Genomic DNA, 20,284 nt, shown 5'->3' with positions numbered 1-20,284 from the left:
AATATATTGCATAGGACTATTTTTAAATGTTTTTATTTTTTTAATTAAGGGTCAAGTTCATCCCTGTGCAATGAGTCAGGAACTTGAAGTGTTCAAGTGACCTGCCGTAGTACCGTGTAAACAACACAGTCACGCCAACAATGAACATTCCTTCCTGAAACCACAAATCACAACAAGTTAGTGTTGTGACTTTTTTTTGGTCAATATATTGCATAGGACTATTTTTAAATGTTTTTATTTTTTTAATTAAGGGTCAAGTTCATTTAATTGTCATAAAAGGAGGGTAATTTCCTAAGAGGGCCGCATCTCACAAGCAGCCTGTTTATGTTGAGCGGAGAAGCGACAAGAGGGCTGCCCTCCTCTTGACAAGTCTTCCTGCATGTCAGCAGTAAATCAGCGAGTCCTGGGACCCAGCCCTGCACTGCAGGCCTTCAGTGGAAACAATGGTGGAAGACAGCACTCACTAGCCAACCTCAACTGTCTGCACCTTCACCCCACACGCTGGGCTCTTCAAACGCATGTGTCAGTGCACATGCTGGCTGTGGCAGGACCACAGACTGCGGCGATGGTGGTGAATGTTTGAGGAGCGTTTTCCTGCCCACTTTGCTTTCAATGCTTCTCCATAAAGCTTTTAATAGACCAATGAATGCCATGTCCACAAGTGTTATATAACTAAAACACATGATTAAACCATACTTAACCAAAGTATTAAAAATGGCAAACCCCCAAGCAACAAATTAAAAATTCATACTATTTTTTTCAGAACTAAAGCCTTTGCTATATTGGGAAACATCTGCAGATCTGCAGGGTATCTGCAGTTTTGAAAACTCAATCTTTTTTTTTTTTTTTATTAACACCATATGTCCACACATAACAAATTCTAAATAATCTCAAAATAAATCATGCATATTAGATTCTTTTACTTTAAGTATGGCACATATTCAACTATAAAATATAAAAATACTCAATACTCTAAGAGGTTGATTGATATTTCTCTGAATTAATAATGTGTTTTTAAAAAGGCAATAAAAGATTGTTGTGCAGATACTAGTAAAATCTGTATACTCAATGTGTTCATTTTAGAGTTTATTATGTGACCAAAATACCAAAGATAAAAATTCTATACATAATGCAGGTCATGACTTAAGTATCTACAAACTGAAATACACCAGGACTCTTATTTCGAAATATCTATGGGCCACTACAGCTGCTTATTATACAAATGAGTGAGACAAAATGTGCACGTTTTCAACCATCTATAACATTACAATATAAACACCATAATGTAAACAATGTCATAATTCATCAACAGTAGATCATGAGTAATCGCTTGGCATAAATGCACGCTATTCATTGATTGTAGAATGCAGTGTTTTGACTTTGAATGCTCAGCGCTCACATTTATTTAATTCAATCACAGCCTTTTGAAGTTTAATAATCACATTTGGTTGTGTCACGAATCCGGTTTTTACATCCCAAAATATAAGACCTCTTAAAATGATAATTAAGACTTATGACCATAAATCTGATAAAACTGATTTAAAACATTTTTAAGAACACACTGTGACCCTGCAAATATCATGCTTGAAATATCCAGAGCAATCTGTTTCTGCCTAACATCAGGTAGTTAAAAAAAGAGCACTAATTCATCATAGCGTTCACGACAGCTAATTCAGAGGCAACGACTGGCTGTGGGACCAATTTATGTTCGTTTAAGCACAACCAAGCCCCCCATAGCTTTTACATCAGCCCTGTGAGTTATGGGAAATACGTTTCTGGTGAAGATGCGCAAGATGTTTTGTGTGAAGATATCTAGGCTGTCTGAATCACAACATCTGGTCATTATAAAACAGCAGTAACATGAGTGTTTGATGGAAACCTCATTTTCTCATGCAATCGATACAGTCTCAGCTAAGTGCAGCTCTAATGATGTGACAGTATGTTCAGGGGACCAGATAATATTTCTAAGTTTCTTTTGAAACTTGAGAGTTAAGCCATATTTAAACTACACTAGAAAGGCAAGTTTGTGTAAAAATAAATAATAAATCAGTGGCACTACCACTTTGTGTTGCTTTTCAATGGATTTGGGTTTAATTATTATTACTAAAGTCCACTTCTAATGAGTTTTTGCACAAAATAATTGTTTTACATGACTATTTTTCTCTCTCTCTCTGACTCTATAAAATGAAACAGCCTGTCTTTTACTAATTATAATACCGTTCAAAAGTTTGGGTTCAGTAAAATTACTTTGGTTTGAAAGAAGTGAATAGTTTTATTCAGCAAGGATGCATTTAATTTGATCAAAAACAACAGTAAAAACATTTGTCACAAAATATTTCTACTTCATATAAATGTGGCTCTTTTGAACGTTCTATTCACCAAAGAATCCTGAAAAACAAAGCATCACAGTTGTGCTGCTTAACATCTTTGCCAAAACTTTTCAACGTTGACAATAATAAGAAATGTTTCTTGATCAGCAAATCAGAATGATTTCTGAAGGATCATGTGACACTGGAGTAATGACTGCTGAAAATTAAGCTTTGCACAGTAATAAAGGAATTAATTACATTTTAAAACAGAAAACAGTTACTTTAAATTGTAATAATATATCACAAAATTACAGTTGTACTGTATTGTTTTGTCTCAAATAACTGCATCCTTGGCGAGCAAAAAACTTGATTTAAAAGCCTTATACAACCCCAAACTTTTGATTGGCAGTTTACCTTTAAAACTTGTGTGCAATGCCTTCTTGACATGTAAAAAGACTGGACTGAAAAGATTATGAAACTTGTTATAAATAAAATTCAGACTGGGTAAGTTGGTGAACACTGAAGAGGCATTGTTGAGGTGCAAATGTGGGTGGTCAAGCATTTTTCTAACATCAAAAAGTAGCCCAAGTTAGCAAAACGGTTTTGCTGAATTCAGAACTTCTTCTACAGTCCTTTCATCAAGAGAGAGAGAGAGAGGAAAAAAAGAGAGAACAGTACATTAAACTGGTGATGGAAAACTGTGGACATCTTACCGGGCATTTTACAGCTTTTAAACAATTCTTACAAATGAATCCTAAAATGCAAAGATGCAAAGGAAACCTGTCAGAACTGAATGGTTTTGCTAAACATATGCAACATTATTTGATACAGGGAGCGGTGAGTGGGAAAAAATGAGTGCCCAGATATTCCCATTCGTGTCGTCAGCAAATATGACATTCCTTCAGATGACTCAGTAGTAAATGATTTTACCATGCGAGACCTTTCAGCTTAAACACAAGTGTGACTGTTACAGCTGATGAGATTCATAACACCCAAGACCATTTACTGCATCTAAGAGGACAAGCTCATTCTCCATTTAAACTACTCCTTTATTTTCCACTTATACATTCAGCGCTCTAATCATATTGTCAATCCTGCCTTGACATCTCTGACAGCCATTTAAGCCCTGAAGACAATCTGCTACTTTGCCACCTCATGGACACTGTGACCGACAGATGGATGAATATGAAGTTTTGAAAGCCTCACTGATTTGCTGGGGAAGTGCTTTTCATGCATTTTCCTATCATTGTGCTGTGTAAGCATCTCTCATCAAATGACAGGCCACTTTATGATAATCCGAAATTAATTTAGCACATTCATTTTGACTGACTTTATCACAAAAAAGCACTGACACTTCTTCACATTCACTATGTGTTGCAAAGTAAGGCACACTACATAATAAATTAGGCACTGGAAAAACCTTACATAGTAAATCAAATGCTCAGTGTAACATGAACAGTCCATTATTAGTGGAAAGGGTGCTTTAATACTCAGAAAAACAGAACCAAAGGAAACGGGTTTAAATAGATTTTGTGCCGAGCAGCATGAGTCTAATGTTCAGATATGTGAGTAACTTCACTTTAAATAATACTTTTAATAAACTTAATTCACCTATGAAAAGTGTCACCACACTTTGGAAATGGGCTTCTTAAACTAAACTGTAGCTCTCCTTAAATATAAGAGAATTGAGTAAATCCTATAAAATTAGACATCAAGTTAATTCAGTGGAATCTCTGACAGCTAACTACTATTGTCTAAAGAACAAGCAAGCCTGCAAAAAGTAGTATTTTATTTGGACATATGCTAACATTGCAGTAAGAAAGATCTTTTTAAAAATATATTAATACTTTTATTAAAGAAGGATGCATTAAACTGATTTAAAAAATTGCAGTAAACATTTATGATGTTACAAAATAAAAAGTATGATATTTTGAATTTTCTATACATTAAATCCTAAAAAATGTAGGATTAAGCAGCACAACTATTTCCAGCATTGGTAATAATAAATGCATCATGAGCACCAAATCAGCATGTCAGAATGATTTCTGAAGGATCGTGTGACACTGAAGACTGGAGTAATGATGCTGAAAATTCAGCTTTGCCAACATAGGAACAAGTTAAATTTGAAAAATATATTGAAATAATATTTGGAAATGTATTCTGATCAAATAAACTCAGTTTTGTTAGGCACAAGAGACTTATTTAAAAAAAAAAAAGAAAAAAAAAAAGAGGATAATGTATTGAACTGGTTTGAAATACAATGTGAACATTGTTCTGTGTAGCAGCATACCCAACAATCTTTACTTGTATTCTCCCCAAAGTCTCTCATGTTGTTCAAAAACACATTAAATCCGCTTTGCATCGTGGCCGTATCACCACCTTGGGTGTGCATTATTTTCGAATAATTCAACGGCCCGTCGTCAATTATTCCTAACTTAATTTCAACATTTACCTATGCAAAGCATCCTAGGACCTGAAAATCCCAAACAAATAAAGATGATTCAATGTTGTTCCAATGCAAACAAAGTAAACAAACTTCTATTACACTAATTCATCTGATTGCATGCAATGAAAACAGGGCTCCAGACAAAAAAAATTTTTTTTAGGTGCCACAGAATAAATGTGTTTTATTTATTTATTTATTTATTTTTACATTTTAACATTTCAATCATACTGTCATGTGTTTATGTCTTATCTTTTCTTGACTTTATCAGCATTTTAATCCATCTTGTAGATGACCTGGAAACTAAGGTTCACTTAAAGTGGGAACTAAATGTCTTTTCCAACTTGAAATATACAGTCACAAAGAATTGTTCATTACACAGAATCTGTACCAATATCGTGGACCATAAGCATCACTTGGCCACTGAGTTTGGACTCCCCCTCAATGCATCCTGTAAATGTTGTCATACACTCTTAAAAATAAAGGTGCTTCACGATGCCATAGAAGAACCTTTTTTGTCTAAATGGTTTCATAAAGAACCTTTAACATCTGAAGAACCTTTACGTTTCACAAAAGGTTCTTTGTGGCGAAAGAAGGTTCTTCAGATTATAAAAAGTTGAGAAAGAGATTGTTTTTAAAGAACCTTTGACTAAATGATTCTTTGTGGAACCAAAAATATTATTCTATTATAAAACCATAATATTAAGGATTATAAATGAGAATTGTTAACGATATTGCCAATATCCACACAGCTGACAGCTTTACCTGTTGTAGTTTGTTCAAGTTGTGCACGAAATAGACTCTGCTTTTGTAAACTTTCACTTCGCACGTCTCCGTCATTTTGATCTCTCTCGCGCTGCACAACTGAGCTGCGTTTATCAGGTGTGCGTCAACGCTGGCATTACATGCAAATTTTTAAGTTATAACATGTAAATATATATAGGCCTAGTCACCAGTGGCGACCTCAGCAAAAACTTCACTCGCAAATTAATATTTTTGGTCACAAATGCGACTGTTTTAGTCGCAGTCTGGAGCACTGGAAAATAAGTTGTGAAATAAATTCAGTAACTGAGTTGAGCATTAGCTCATTTCAATGAAGTGAACTGAACAAGAAGCAAAGCTCTGTTTCTTGAGTGTTAACTGAATGAGTTGAGCTAAAAACTCGACCGGAACTTACTGGTCATGTCTGGTGTCAGGGATACTGCGGTCCATTCTGAGTTTGTCACTCTCAACCTGGTTGAACTTGTTGCGGGCGTAGGGATCCTGCCCTGGCCTCACCACTGTAGCTCCCACGTACAGGTCCTGGTCAAAGTCCTGCCACCTAACCTTCCCTGAAAAAGTGACAAGAATGATTAAACACTGGATGTCAGACAAAAAAAGAACATCTAGATCTTTGCAACAAAAAAAGACCAAATACATTTTGTTTTTCTTGTCATTTCCATTACCAAAAGGCTGACTTTTACCCAGTGTACAAATAAATCAAATACTGTGGCTTGATTGCTTTAACATACTGACTGAGTAGGCTACTTTCCATTCGAACAACTCTGAAACTATCAATTTGTCAGTAAGTACATGTCCATAGACGCCTATATCACTCCAGACATCAGGCTTGTCATTTACCAAAGACAAATGTCCACACTATAATATAAAGAACAAAGGTGTACTTTATCTTTTTTTATTTGTATTGAATGAAATACTCATGTTTCTTAGAATCTTTTTTTAGCCAAGACAAAAACCCTGAATGCACTGCTGCCCATTATTACATTATAAATCACAGTCACCCAAAAGAACGTGAAAGGAGCTGGCTAGACATCTTTAGTTGATTACAACCCAGGTGAATCTGTCAAAGAAGACATTTGCTAAATGATAATATATGAGGATATTTGTCAAATGGAGCCATTCCACAACAGCCTGCCTTAAATGATTTCCCAACCACAAGCTTAGCTTTTCCTCAACAAAAAGTGTTATTTTTCCATTTTGATGTTAGTCACATCCCACGGTAACATGGCAGCAGTCGCCGTTGTCATGGAGTTAAATGGCAGAAATGGCTACGATGATACTTAGACCTCAGAAACATGAGGCAGAATTCGATTATGTTATCTATCATTACAAAAGACTATAAGCAATTAATTTAGCAGGGCTCTGGCAAACATCTTCTGCATTATAAATAGGCCGACATGAGTGAGAATTACATGCCACTGATGCCATCGATTCAAAGGCCAAGACCACGGCCACAAGAATTGTTAATGAACAAGGGACAACATTTCAAATTAGGAGCAGAACCGAAAGGAAAAGCCAAACTCTTAGATATGGTCTATAAGTCTTAACCACCACTTCATTATACACTACACCATGTTTCTATAATGTTCATTTCTATAAACATCTAGCAGTTTCATGTAAGCTTTTAGAAAGCTTAAACAACACAAACTAAACATAAATATTCATTTTAATATAACAACACCATCACCACCACAAATACCAACAACAACAAAAAAAAAAACAGTTACAGTGGAGCATATACCCTTGTCTTTTTAACTAGTCTACACGTCCCAGTGGTTCCAAACCAGAATCCTTATGGTGAAATCAAATACTCTGAAGTGCAATAACCGCTGGGGATCATTTGTCAACATTATGAAACCCATAAATGTCCCTGAAAGGTACTAAAGGGGACCCGCGCTCAATCCTGCCAACTAATCGTGTTGAACATGCAAAGACAGCATAAAAGATTCATTCAAGCAGATGAAGAGTCTCTGTTCAAGCCATCTGGGAGAATTCAAAAGTTCAACTTTCATCAGCAAAAAATACTGGCACTTTACTATTACGCTGCACACTAGAATCGGGTGATTTATTTGTAAAAAGCAAGAGTCAGGTAAATCAAAATGCATAGGCGTCAATAGATCAAAGTTACGCTCTGTGCACAACAGTGATGTAATCTAGGACACATAAGTTAATGAAAGCTGAGGTTAATTACCCTGAACTGCAATGCAACAAATGCACCGATCCACCAAAGGGTGACAGCCACATTTATAACAGCCCTGTCACACAATTTAAAAGTTAACCTTCTGCGATGGCTGGGACAGAACGATTAGAAAAAGGTCATCTCTATAGCTCCGGCCTGTAATTTAGGTCAAAAAGATGCCCACAGAAAGCTAGAGTAAAGAATCAAAGTCTGGCATCTCCAATGCAATGTACAACACCGCTGAAAGCTCAGCGAGAACACCCAGAAAAAACACAAACTCTCCTTGTGCGAGGTCGATAGCTCGTCCCACGGCAGAGGACTGTAGGGCTGTCATCAGACTAATTAGCTGCTCAAAGGAGAACAGAGTGTCTCAGCTGCGACCTCCACACTTCACTTGACACTGCAAGATTCTAGACAAAGTGCTCTCCGACACACAGCATGCACACATAGCCGGGGAGCGGGAGGAAGAGTGTGAACATCACCACTTTCCAGGCCGAAACACTACATGGTAACGTAATCTATTCCTCAATCCTACCTACAGTGAGCATACTTCATGCTTGGTTGCAAAATGTAATATACATTTAATATTACTAAAAATTCCAGAAGTCTTTTTTATTCCAGACCTTCTTGATTTAATTGGTGCACCAAACAATTATTCTAAATAAATATGTTAGATCATGATTTGAAGAAAAACATTTGGGAAACACTAATGTAGTGCTAGTGACTCATTCACAGAATCCAAAAGAACTTTGGATGGAATAAAAATTGTACTATTTTGGCCATGATTTCAATGCAAGTTGCAGTAATGCCCCCTTAACGTTTATAATTTTAATTTAGTGTCTCACATACTTTTTTCTATCATATCTGTATCATATCAACTACTGTAAATATTTTAAGGTTCTTTCAACTTAAAATTGACAACAAATTTTTCACTGAATTACATATATATTATATATGTATATGTGTGTGTGTGTGTGTGTGTGCTGTGACTCAAAAGGAGTTTTTTTTTTTAACAGTGCCTCTGAATCATAAACTGAACCAATCATTCAACTCACTTCCTAAGTGATTCAGCTCAGATGACTCACTCGCTCTCTCAACTACAGGTTATTGCTTGGAAATGACCCGAGAATGAAAATGCTAATTGTATGGTTATTTGTTACCAAGTTTTTATTTCCATGTTCCTCGAAAGGAAAAGGGGAAGAAAAAAAAATCAAACAGGAACAACGTGAGGTGAGCAGATGGCAATTTTAGGCACACTATCACTTTAAATCTGTTCTCTTAATTATTACAAATGAAATCAGGTACTCCTGGGTGAGTGTTCTGCTCCGTGGAAATCTTTTGGGTGACCTAAATTACAAGAGTAACACAGGGAGACGAGAAACTACTGATGATTCCCCGAAACAGTGCCTGGGAGAACAACAACAGACAGCAAACATTGTAATGCATGCGACGACACATGAATGTAATCTGATGTTTATGACAAATTTAATAGAACAGCTCTCCATGGACCCCAGTTCCAGAGCGATTGCATGACATAGAAACTAATGAGCTAAATAAATAATGCATTTGCAACCTTACTACAATACTGCTTTTAAATGCAGCCAGTCTATAAAAAGCACATGTTAATATATAAGGCTTAATGTATTAAGCAGCCCAGTTTGGTTGGATCACAAAGGAGTACATTACCAAAAGGAAATAAAGTGTGAAGACACGGAGTTCTTGTCTTCAGGCCAGTCATAAAGTCACTCTCAAATTACTCTCATGCATTTTTAGGTGCCCTCAAGTGAAATTTTCTACACCTACTTCTGCAGTAAACCTCAGGTTAAGTTCTGTTTACGGGAGAAGAAAAACCTGATGCCCTGTTTTGCGCAAGCTGTTCATTAAAGTCCATCTTTGAGCGTTTCCCCGAGTAGAAACACTCCATTATTCATCTGGGATGGAAAAAGAAAACTTGAATTATGAGAGCGGGCTAATCCTGACATGAGCTGATTATGCACATGGGTTGTCAGGTTGGTTCTTACCTGGAGGAAGGGTCTCTAGGCTGTGGGCTTTGTCATCTGCATTGCTGTGTGATTGAATTCGGTTTGAATTAATGCCACTCCAGTCATCCTGCCAAAGAGAGTAAAAGATCATGAGCATAAAGGCATACTACATGGGTTAAAATGGCAATTGAACAACAAATTAAAGAGAAACTGGTTATGAGCAAGCGGTTACGGCTGTTGTAGTAAGTCAGTGGTGTCTTTGGTATTATAGTAAAACAATTATACATTTTTCTTCATGCAGACACCAAGAGGACAGAAGATGATATTTTTGTCAAATTAGTCCAAACCTAAAAACTCAAGATTACTTCAAATCTAATTTATTCTACATTGAATTAGGTCCAATTGTAATAATACAGAAAAAGTTCACTTCAGTCTAGGCTAGTTGCTGTAGTAACCACAGATCTCATGACCAGGAGCTTGTGCTGTGTTGCAGCTCTTTTTTCTCCTGGTGAGTTTGATCAAATCCATTTATTTTCTTTTAAGGGGAATTCAAGCAGCAGATAAATCAACAGAGGTGAACAGTTCAGGGAAACAAGATGCATTCCTAGTTTCAATATTACTTATTCTTCAGACATTCTGCTTTGAATACAATAAGTATCAGCTGTATACAAAGTGACCAACATTTGGTTTTCAACCACTAAAATAGGTAATATTCAACAATCTGAAAATGGAGCCTCATTGAGATCCCCACATCTCTGGGACTGATTGATGTAGGGCTTTGAAAATTAAGATTCCAAACCGATTGCAATTTTCTTGGCCGATTCCGATTTCCGATTTTTTGTTAGTGTGATCTGCCGATACCGATTTTTGCCGATTCCGATTTTCTTTCTAAGAACTATAATTGACAGCATATACAAACAAAAATCTACTTTTCTTCAATGCAGTTTTATTTTCATAAAAAAACAAGTAAAAACTCAGTAATAAAATAAGAACACATTAAAAAAAATTGCAAACAACAGCACAAATGTGTGAGAGAGAAGGGGTCGTCGGAGAGAAGAGAGCGAGAATGCGCGGCTGACGTTATTGCCTGTGCCGCTGGTAACAAAACGGATCGGCTCAAAATCGGAAAGAAGTGAGACCGATCGGCCGATCGCCGATCCGGGCCGATCATGAGGAAAACCGTCCGATTCCAATCCCTGGCCGATCGATCGGTGCATCTCTAATTCCAAAAAAAAAAAAAGTTTATTAAGAACTAGAATCTAAAATCATATTTCAATATCTTTAATACTTCTTAAATTATAGGCACACAAACTTTGGAAAAATAATATTTATGGCACTCAGACAGGTATGTTCAATGCAGTTGTTTTGAGAGAAGTAAATGAGATACATCTCTAGTTTCAACATTTTTCAGACATCCCTCTTTAAAAGAAAAGTAGTATCATATTTTTACAAATTGACCCACATTTAGTTTTTGACCACTGAATGCGTGTACATTTTAACAATTTACTCCTGGAGCCATATTGAAATTCCAATATCTCAGGAACTGAACCATATAGGGCCTTAAAAATGAAGATACCAAAAGGAAAGTTTAAGACTAATATCTAAAAGGGCATTAAGATATCTTTAATACTTCTTGAGTTATAGGCATGCAAACTTTGGAGAAAAAAAACTTGAAAAGTGTTGTTTCCCCATTTTTGAATGGTCACCTTTAGCACATAATGCAACAAAAATGGCTAAAATCAACATATTTTACTAACAGACCTACCAATATCTGTGTAAAAATAACATTATGGTGCTGCCATCTCTCTTAAGTCATTTTTACCCCTCTGTAATTTGGCTCTGAAAGGTGAAAATGGCCATTTTGACACCCCTCAACAAAATAGTGGATTACTCCGTAAATATTCATCCATGACATTTAATATTTTGGCTTTCATGACTATACATGCCTGTCTTTTTTCAGAAAAGATATTAGCAAAATCAAAAATTTGAGCCAGGGAATTTTTTTACATTTGGTTGATTTGACACGGAATGACCCTATTATTATTTAATATTCTTATAGTTATACTTCTTATACAAAGAGCTACAGCATCTAAATTGGTACCAAGAATCATGAAATTCCACTGGTACCAACTACTGAAAGTTTGGTATTGTGAAAACCAAACAGACCATGAACGCAAGAAAAAAGTCTGAGCAGACACTATTCCCACTAAACCAGGGCATACCACGACCATGAGCCAACAGAAAGCAGCTGAAGATTACCCAATCTTCAGAAGGCTTTGGCATCAACAAAACAGTCAGTTCATTTCAGCTCCCTTGATAACAAATGTCGGAAAATACGGGTATTCTGTCAATTGTGCAAAGGCCAAGCCCATGAGTAACAAACAACCACACAACAAAACACACCCGAGCTAGTAATAATTCACACACGGCCCTCTGCCAAGGTTAGCAGTAAATAAATGTGCAGTCTGGACAGGCAGGGCAGATTGGGATTGCAGAGCCACTTCCAAAGCCCACTTGGACCAGTTTCTGCTCCACCAGCCCAGGAAAACATGATTAAAACCACAAATGTTCCACTGTAAAAAAATAAAAAATAAAAATAATCACTTATGACTATTTTATACACAACCTAATATTAAGTGTTAGTGCCTTAAATCAACATGTCAGCTAAAGGATATCAATGATTTTAATATAAAACAAGTAATGTTAGAATTCTCAGCGCTAATAACTCAAAACATCATGACGCCTTTGCTGAGTTTTCAAGCAAAGCCAGAATTTTCACTGACCCAGCTTGTGATTCATGTTAGGGAATTCTGGCTCTTGGGTCAGCAGGGCGAGGGAGCAGGTGTGAGAGAATGCTGAGAACAGAGGAACGTCCTGCCAAGCTTCACGGAGCTTCCCCTCAGCAGCTGGTCTTCTTCTACAGCTCATGACCTATTACGAACTATTGGCAATGACATGCCAGATAACCAAGTTTAGTGCTTAGAACATATGAAATTTGCAATCTATCTCCATTCATCATTTCACGTTATGAGAGGTTCAGTCTTTAGTGTCCTGCTACAACTTATATTTTTCTAGGCATAGATCCTGTGATTTCTGAAATGACTTCATAAAATATGCTAAACAAACCATTTTTTTCATTTTTTTCTAAAACCATTTAAATGGTTTTGATCTTCATGTCTATAAGAATTACAAGTCACACAGGTTTTCTGCTGATATTCAATTAATTGTAGTAAAATTTATTTTAATTGTGTCTGTGCAAAGAGGTTAATCATTCAATCTTCCATTGATTGTAATGGAAAAAAAAAAAACATTACTCAAAATTGCTACACCTGAAGTAACATCAACTTGGATCTTTTCTACAACATGGCAATTGCTTTAATAAAAAGAGCTTTTTAAAACACTATTTAGAGGACTTTTTGTAACAGTTGCAAAATCGCTAAAACTAAATAATAAAACACACTTCTAAATATTTCAAAACAACATTTTCTAAACTACCTTACATCTAAAGTATCATGCATCCTTGAAATGTAAGAAACCCTATTCATGAAAAGTGCCACTTTAGAGCTGCTAAACTGCAGAAAGAATACGTTTCTTAAGCTCTTAATACTTCTTTGGTCAATTCACTGGTTGCCATATTTAAACACCAATCTGCTATGACAACAAGGTAATTGCTATAAATTAAATTCAAAGAACAGGAAGCATAATTAATTATTAAAACCTTATTAAAATACTTTAGGCAGAAATGAGGAGAGGATGGCATGTCTGTGAGTAAAGTCTTTTACGCAAGCGACTGCTGTCATCGTTAGCTGCCAGGAACGCGTAGAAGATGCAATTCACCTCAGCACAAAATAAAAGGACTATTTTTTCCCTTCATTACTGTGTGCTACAGGGTGGAACAAATGAGTTTCCACAGTGCTGTGTTACAACAGGAGCAGGACACACACTCGCAATCCATGGTTGGGTGTCAAAACAAATCAAAATAATTTTTCATCACAGCTCAATGCACAACGTCATACGTTTTGACAAACCCATATGTGAGGGCTAAATTTTCAATGCGGTAAAAACTGCTTCGACCACAAATATCGCTTGACACTTCCTAAAATAATCTTGTTAATTCTACTCTGTGCTGCCAAGACAGAAAGAATGAAGCAATTAACAGACATCTTTCATTTAAATCAAAATGTAATATATTTAGCAAGGGAATCAGTGCATTACCTCAACCACTGACTACTGGGTGGGAAGCTTATTGACAGCACAGGTGAGGACAGATTTAATGCGCTACAGCATATTGCTCCAAGCACTTCTTTCAATCTCTACATTCATCCGTGCCCAGCTTGGTTTTCTCTGCATGTTTGTGGAGAATAGTTTGACATCATGTACACACTTATAAAAAAAAAAAAAACAAAACAAAAAAAAAAAAGATTCTTTATTGGCCTCTATGGTTCCATGAAGAAGCTTTAACATCCATGGAACTTGTCATCAGAAAACGGTTTTTAGATTAATTAAATGTGCTTCACACTAAGAAAGAAATATATTTCTTTTTAAAAACTATTCACAGAAAGATTCTTTGAGGAACCCAAAATGGTTCTTCCACTGTATGAGTGTGAAAAACCCTTTTATTTGTGTATAGCCACATTTATTCACCCAAAAATGAAAATGCTGTCATCATCTATTCACCTTCATGTCATTTCAAATCTTTCTGAAGTAAATCCTGGCCACTGTTTCAATATAACGAAGACTGGGGATGTCAAGCTCCACAAATGACAAAAACGCACCATAAAAGCATACAAACCAAACCAAAACCGTATAATAGCCACTGCATTATGAACAGAACAAACCTTAAATTATTCTTTAAAAATCTTTACATTTGGCATACAGTAGTTCTCTATAGCATGCTCATAATAGAAGCAGCGATGTCTGATTTGTGGATTAATCATGTTTATTTCAATGTATCAGTTCGGTTCAGTATCAATTCATTTATGAAGTTTAGCTCAACCTAAATGTACAACTAGCCTAAAATTTCAGTCATTACTCACACAATGACTATCACATGGCTTCAAAAAACTTGGAATGCAGCAAGTCAGATGGACTACTTCTACAGTTCTTCGGCATGAGGTTGTGTAAATATTAATGAAAATGTTCATTTTTGGGTGACCTAATCCTTTAAATTAGTGTACATTGGTGGCTTTAAAAATTAACAAAGGGAAAAACGAAAACTAAAAGTGCTTTCTCCTTACAAAGCAGGCTCTGTAATGGACAGATGGATGTAAATATTTGTAATTGTAGTGCTGAAAAATCCAAACACATTTTACTGCTTGATCCATCCAACAGCTCCAGACCTAAACTGTTGTTTTTGAGGCAAAAGGGTTTGCTCTGTGTTTTCTGTCCAGCTGTGACATTCCATCATGTGTCTGAGTGTGTATGACTTGTGTTAGACTGCCAGTTACCACCTGACACGGCAACTCCCCATAGATGGAAAAACTCAAGGCAGGTTCAGCCTCACCTGCTGGCAACGGAGACAATTATTCAACCCAGTCACACCCAGAAATCAGCAGTCATGCAGCATGCTGTGAACTGGGGAATGAAATGAGTCACGGTCTGGCCTCTGACTGCAAGCAGGTGAAACAGAGCTTAATTAAAGATTCAATTTGATCAGTGATGGGAAACCTTCAAAGCGTTGACAGCTGAATTAAATTTATTCTAAGAGTGTATTTATATATCCATCCACACAATCTCCAAGGTTCTGAAGAAGGCTGGGGGAGATTATATATATAATTTAATAAAGACTAAAATGAGGAAGGATTTTGTCATTTGTCCACCATTTCAAAACTTAAACTTCTTAAATTCTTAAGCTGTGCGGCATTTTAAAATCATCAGCCTGCAAAATTAACCCAAATGAAAGCTGATTTAATTAGCCATTTTATTTCAATGACATGAAATGAATATTAGATTAAATCCGTATATAGAAAATTACTTTGTAAAAAAAAAAAAAAAAAAAAAAAAAAATCCTTTGTACAGAAAAATTAATAAACAAAAGTTCGTTAAGTTGGACAATTTGGAAGATTGGGCTAGCTTCAATTATTTTAATATAATTCAATCAAAAAAACTGAATCTGGTACACATTTTCCAAATGCACTTAACTTGTTTTGTGGTATATGCCTAGTCTGCTTCATTTTGACAAAATGCAGCACCAGAAGCAGGAGCCAATGTTATACAAGCATTTCTCAATTATTTTCTTCATATGTATTCCAGATCCAAAATTATTAATCAAAATACTGTGGGGGAAAAGTACAGGACTGACTGCTTAATGTCTTTTAAAAGGGAAAGAACTACTAATCACATACAGCATCACAAATTTAATTCCTGTATTCAATATACTCCATTTAAGAATCCTACGGTGAATCATCATATAGCGTACCATCCCATCGTCACCATTTTATATTTAATTTCACTTAATGTAATAAAGTCTTTGAGCCAATGACAAGGTATGGTATTGAATGTCAGACCACACAAGCACTCTGGCTCCAAAAAATCTGGTACCTAAGCTGTGTTACTGTACCTTGAAATACTACGTCAATGACTCTTCAATGACTCATGAATTACGTCACTCGTCAATTTCTAACCAAATGTTTCTTTTATCTTTAGGTGGACCTTCAAACTATGAAGACCAGAAGCTGTTCCTGTTCAACATGACTTATGCTTCAATCAACAGTTTCCTTCATGACGCTTGAAGCTCTTATTGTACATTAGGCATATGCCGGTATCAAATTTTCATGTTGCGATTAATTGCTCATGCTTTTATCACGGTATACGGTATTATCACGATGTTGAGATTTAGTTGCAAAAAAGTGTTGTCATAATACAGTTTAACAGGTTTAATAAAAATAACTGAACATTTATATCCAATAAAGCAATACACAAAAAAATGTATAAAGTTAAATATTTTACACAGATTAAAGTGCAAAAAATTATAAAGACTAATAGATAACACTTTACAATAAGATCTCATTAGTTAACCTTAGTTAATGCATTAACATTAACAATGAACAATAGCTACACTGGCTACAGAAGTTATTAATCTTTGTTTTAAAAAAAATACAACTCTCAGTTCATGTTAGCTCATTAAATAACACATAATTACCTAAGATTAATGAATGTTTAGAATAATTTTTCATTGGCAGTTTATGTTAACTAATGAATTAACTAATGTTAACTAATGAAGCCTTAATGTAAAGTGTGACCGAACAATAAAAAATCTAAACACTTTCAAACAATATCTAGGGCAGTGGTTCTCATCCCACGGGCCCATCACAAATTAAAATGTGGCCCACCACGCTGAACACAATTAAAAAAATAATTTTCAGTTTTACAATTCATTTTACTTTTTACATTAATTTAAAAATGTACTAAACAATATAAGCTATAGTGTTTTTGTTATATAAAATAATTTTGTTTTTCATATATTATTTTATTTCCAGTCATGAGCAGACCTGTACTCACATAGCCTCGCGCTATTGACGAGCAAACCGCAGAGGAATGCAAGAACCACAGCAACTGCGATTTTTGCGTGTTTTTTCATAGGGTTATGCCCTTCTCATTTTACACTTTGCGCATGTGTACTGAATATTAAATAAGTTAGTAATGATAACAGTGTGTACCATGTTGATTTGTACTGAGGCTCCGTAGATTTGCACTTAACAAGCCTAAGTGGCGCTCAAAGTTAAAATGATTTCAACAGTGTTTTTCATTTTGTCTCTCTTTGAATGAATCAGCGTTTTTGAACGTGTAGTTGAATGAACTGTTTAAAGACTCACTCAAAGACAGTCCCTTTCCACCACCTTGTGGCGCAACAATGTAACTGCACTGACTGACAGCCTGTCTAGAACACACGCAGGTGGAATATCAATAGAAAGTATCTTGTCCAGTCGGATTCGAGGATCAGAACGAACTGTTATACATATAGGCTAACAATAGCCTAACAATCTTATTGTCAGGTTTATGTTCTGTTATGTGGATCATTATTTTGTCATTCTCTTCGGTTTACTTCACTTCCCGTTTCAACGCTATTTGGTTTCGGTTTCATTGGTTTCTAAATATGACCTCGTTATATCGTAACATACACACACAGATTATTCTCGTAACATACACACACACAGAGCGCCATATATCTTTATAGGCCTATATCGCGATAATACCGCGCTATTGAGCCACTCAAAATTACCGCAAGGGAAATTCCTTCACCGCAACAGCCCTACACTCCGCAACAAACATGTGAACAAACAATTGCCCAGAATTATTGCACATCTGGCTGTCTTTATATTGTTTTATCGACGGATTGTACAGGTTCGAGTAGCAACGGGCTTCTTCACACAGCCTGCGCATGTGCAGTTGGTGCTTTTGTAGCCTACTGAAGAATAACAAAAACAAAACATGTGAGGCACGTGGATGCTCGCGCACACTCGCCGATGATGATTTTTACGTCATGCATACCATAGTGGACCCTAGCGGACTCGCGCATGCGTAAAGTATAACACAGGCTTTACAGACGGCAACTTACAAATTCAAACTTGCAAATTCATTGTGCTGTTACTCCTTTCGAGCCGAATTTCACAAAATTGGTCAGCTACCGACATCATCAGGTGTTTTATTAATGGTGAGTAGAATTTATTTATTTATTTATTTATTTCAATGAATCTAATCGATTAGATATCATAATATTTAGGCTATAATATTATAAATCTGGTTGGTTTGTATTGGTGACGTAAGATGTAAATTATATGCGTGCGGCCCGTGAGACTTGCACTTGGACCATAGTGCAGCCCAGTGGAAAAAATGTTGAGAACCATTGATCAAGGGCATGTTGTAGTCCAGATTAAAATGTTAAAAGGTTTAAAAATAAATAGCATATTAAGTCTAAATATTGAAGTATTTGGCTCTGTGATGAACACCTCTGTGAATACAAAAATCTGAATGGCTATTTAAATAATTTAAATACGTTTCAAAAAGTAGCGCAGCTGCTTGTTTATGGGGTTTCCGGGGTAACGGCTGCATTTCTGCTGTTCAGCACCATCTGCTGTCAGAGAGTGAATGCGCTTTCATCCAGAGCGTCTCTCACGCGCTCCGCCATGTGCTTCTCATCCGTGCTTCTTTACATTAGAGTGCACACGCGTCTTTGACGCAGCATACAGCGGTGCTGTGCATTGTGACCAGTTGATGGAAAAAGTATTCTTAAAATGCATTCAAAATTCGGAATAATTTTGAATAAATAATTACTCTCTGTATTTTGAAGTGCCCACGATAACAATATCGTACATGTTCGTTATCGTGATATATCGCATTACCGAATACCGGTCTATTGTACATACAATATATTTCCATTGTGCTACTGTTGTACTGTTATAAATATCAAAGACAATTTTTAATATAACTCCGACTGGATTCGTCTGAAAGAAGAAAGTCATATACACCTAGGATGCCTCGGGGGTGAGTAAAACGCAGCCTAATTTTCATTTTTGGGTGAACTAACCCTTTAAGCATAATGGTGAGAGCACAGGTCCTGTGTTTGTACACCACTCTTACTCAGTTAATTATGTAATGTTTGGACTAGCTCCTAAAAAGCTCTCAATTATTTATCTTGAAACCATCACAGAATTCTAAGCATTCTGGATATTATACTACACATGATAATAATAGTTCAACAGATGTCTATTAATGACTAAGGCTCAGTGACAGAGTTTTGCATCATGCCAAGACAGACACAGTGATGGGGCGTATGATGGAGGTTGACAAAGTAAAACAGACTTCTTTTCTCTCTTTTTCAGGTAATAAGGCATGAGCTGCGTCGTCTGCGTAGACTGTAACATTTTTACCATCTGCATGCTAGATGTTTGGATCTGAATTTGAAACTCTAGCTCCCAAAATTTGCATCTTTGGCATGAGTCACGCTTTCATGTTTGCTGAAGCCAACCCCACTCTTTGCATGCTGGCTGAAATGTTGGCTGGGAGCTCTAATGATTACATTGTGCTGGATTTACAACATTACTAGGTGACTAGGTGTGGCAAACCTAAAGACAATAAAACAAAGAGCCCTAAGAAGACAGTTCAACTCCTCCTTACACTCTGAAATATGCACTAACACATTATAAGCTGAGATATAGTTGGAACAAAGGCAACTGAAACAGTCAAGCATGTGCTGAAAGCTTCAGTGAACAACTAGTCTGCTAGAGGAGAAAGAAAAATTAGATTTATAGATATTAACAGAAGGGATATGAAATTTTTTATTTACATCAATGACATGATGATTATTTTATCCAGATCCATTTATTAACTAAAATAAAAAAACCTTTGCATTAAAAATGCAAATCATACATAACTTTATTTTTTATAATTGTATAAAATAATAATAATAATAATAATAATAATAATAATAATAATAATAATAATAATAATAATAATAATAATAATAATAATAATAATAATAATAATAATAATAATAATAATAATAATAATAATAATAATAATAATAATAATAATAATAATAATAATAATAATAATAATAATAATAATAATCATAATTTATTTGTATTTTTAT

General features: G+C 35.7%; 1 protein-coding gene across 2 annotated transcripts in view; it reads right to left on the bottom strand.

Annotated features, from left to right (window-relative positions):
- The window catches only part of galnt2 (UDP-N-acetyl-alpha-D-galactosamine:polypeptide N-acetylgalactosaminyltransferase 2), an 81,169-nt gene that overhangs the window by 24,340 nt on the left and 36,545 nt on the right, over positions 1-20,284 (bottom strand). For both annotated transcript variants that reach the window (XM_016534732.1, XM_016534733.1), the window contains exons 2-3: positions 9,733-9,820; positions 5,930-6,083 (exon numbers count right to left, since the gene is read on the bottom strand). In XM_016534732.1, coding sequence (XP_016390218.1) covers positions 5,930-6,083; positions 9,733-9,820 — 242 coding nt within the window. The remainder of the gene's footprint in view (positions 1-5,929; positions 6,084-9,732; positions 9,821-20,284) is intronic.

Source organism: Sinocyclocheilus rhinocerous, unplaced genomic scaffold, assembly GCF_001515625.1.
Source record: "Sinocyclocheilus rhinocerous isolate Xijiao unplaced genomic scaffold, SAMN03320098_v1.1 scaffold366, whole genome shotgun sequence".
NCBI classification, from domain to species: Eukaryota; Metazoa; Chordata; class Actinopteri; order Cypriniformes; family Cyprinidae; genus Sinocyclocheilus; species Sinocyclocheilus rhinocerous.
The sequence above is the reverse complement of the archived record's forward strand: the minus strand, read 5'-3'. Positions and strand labels throughout refer to the sequence as shown.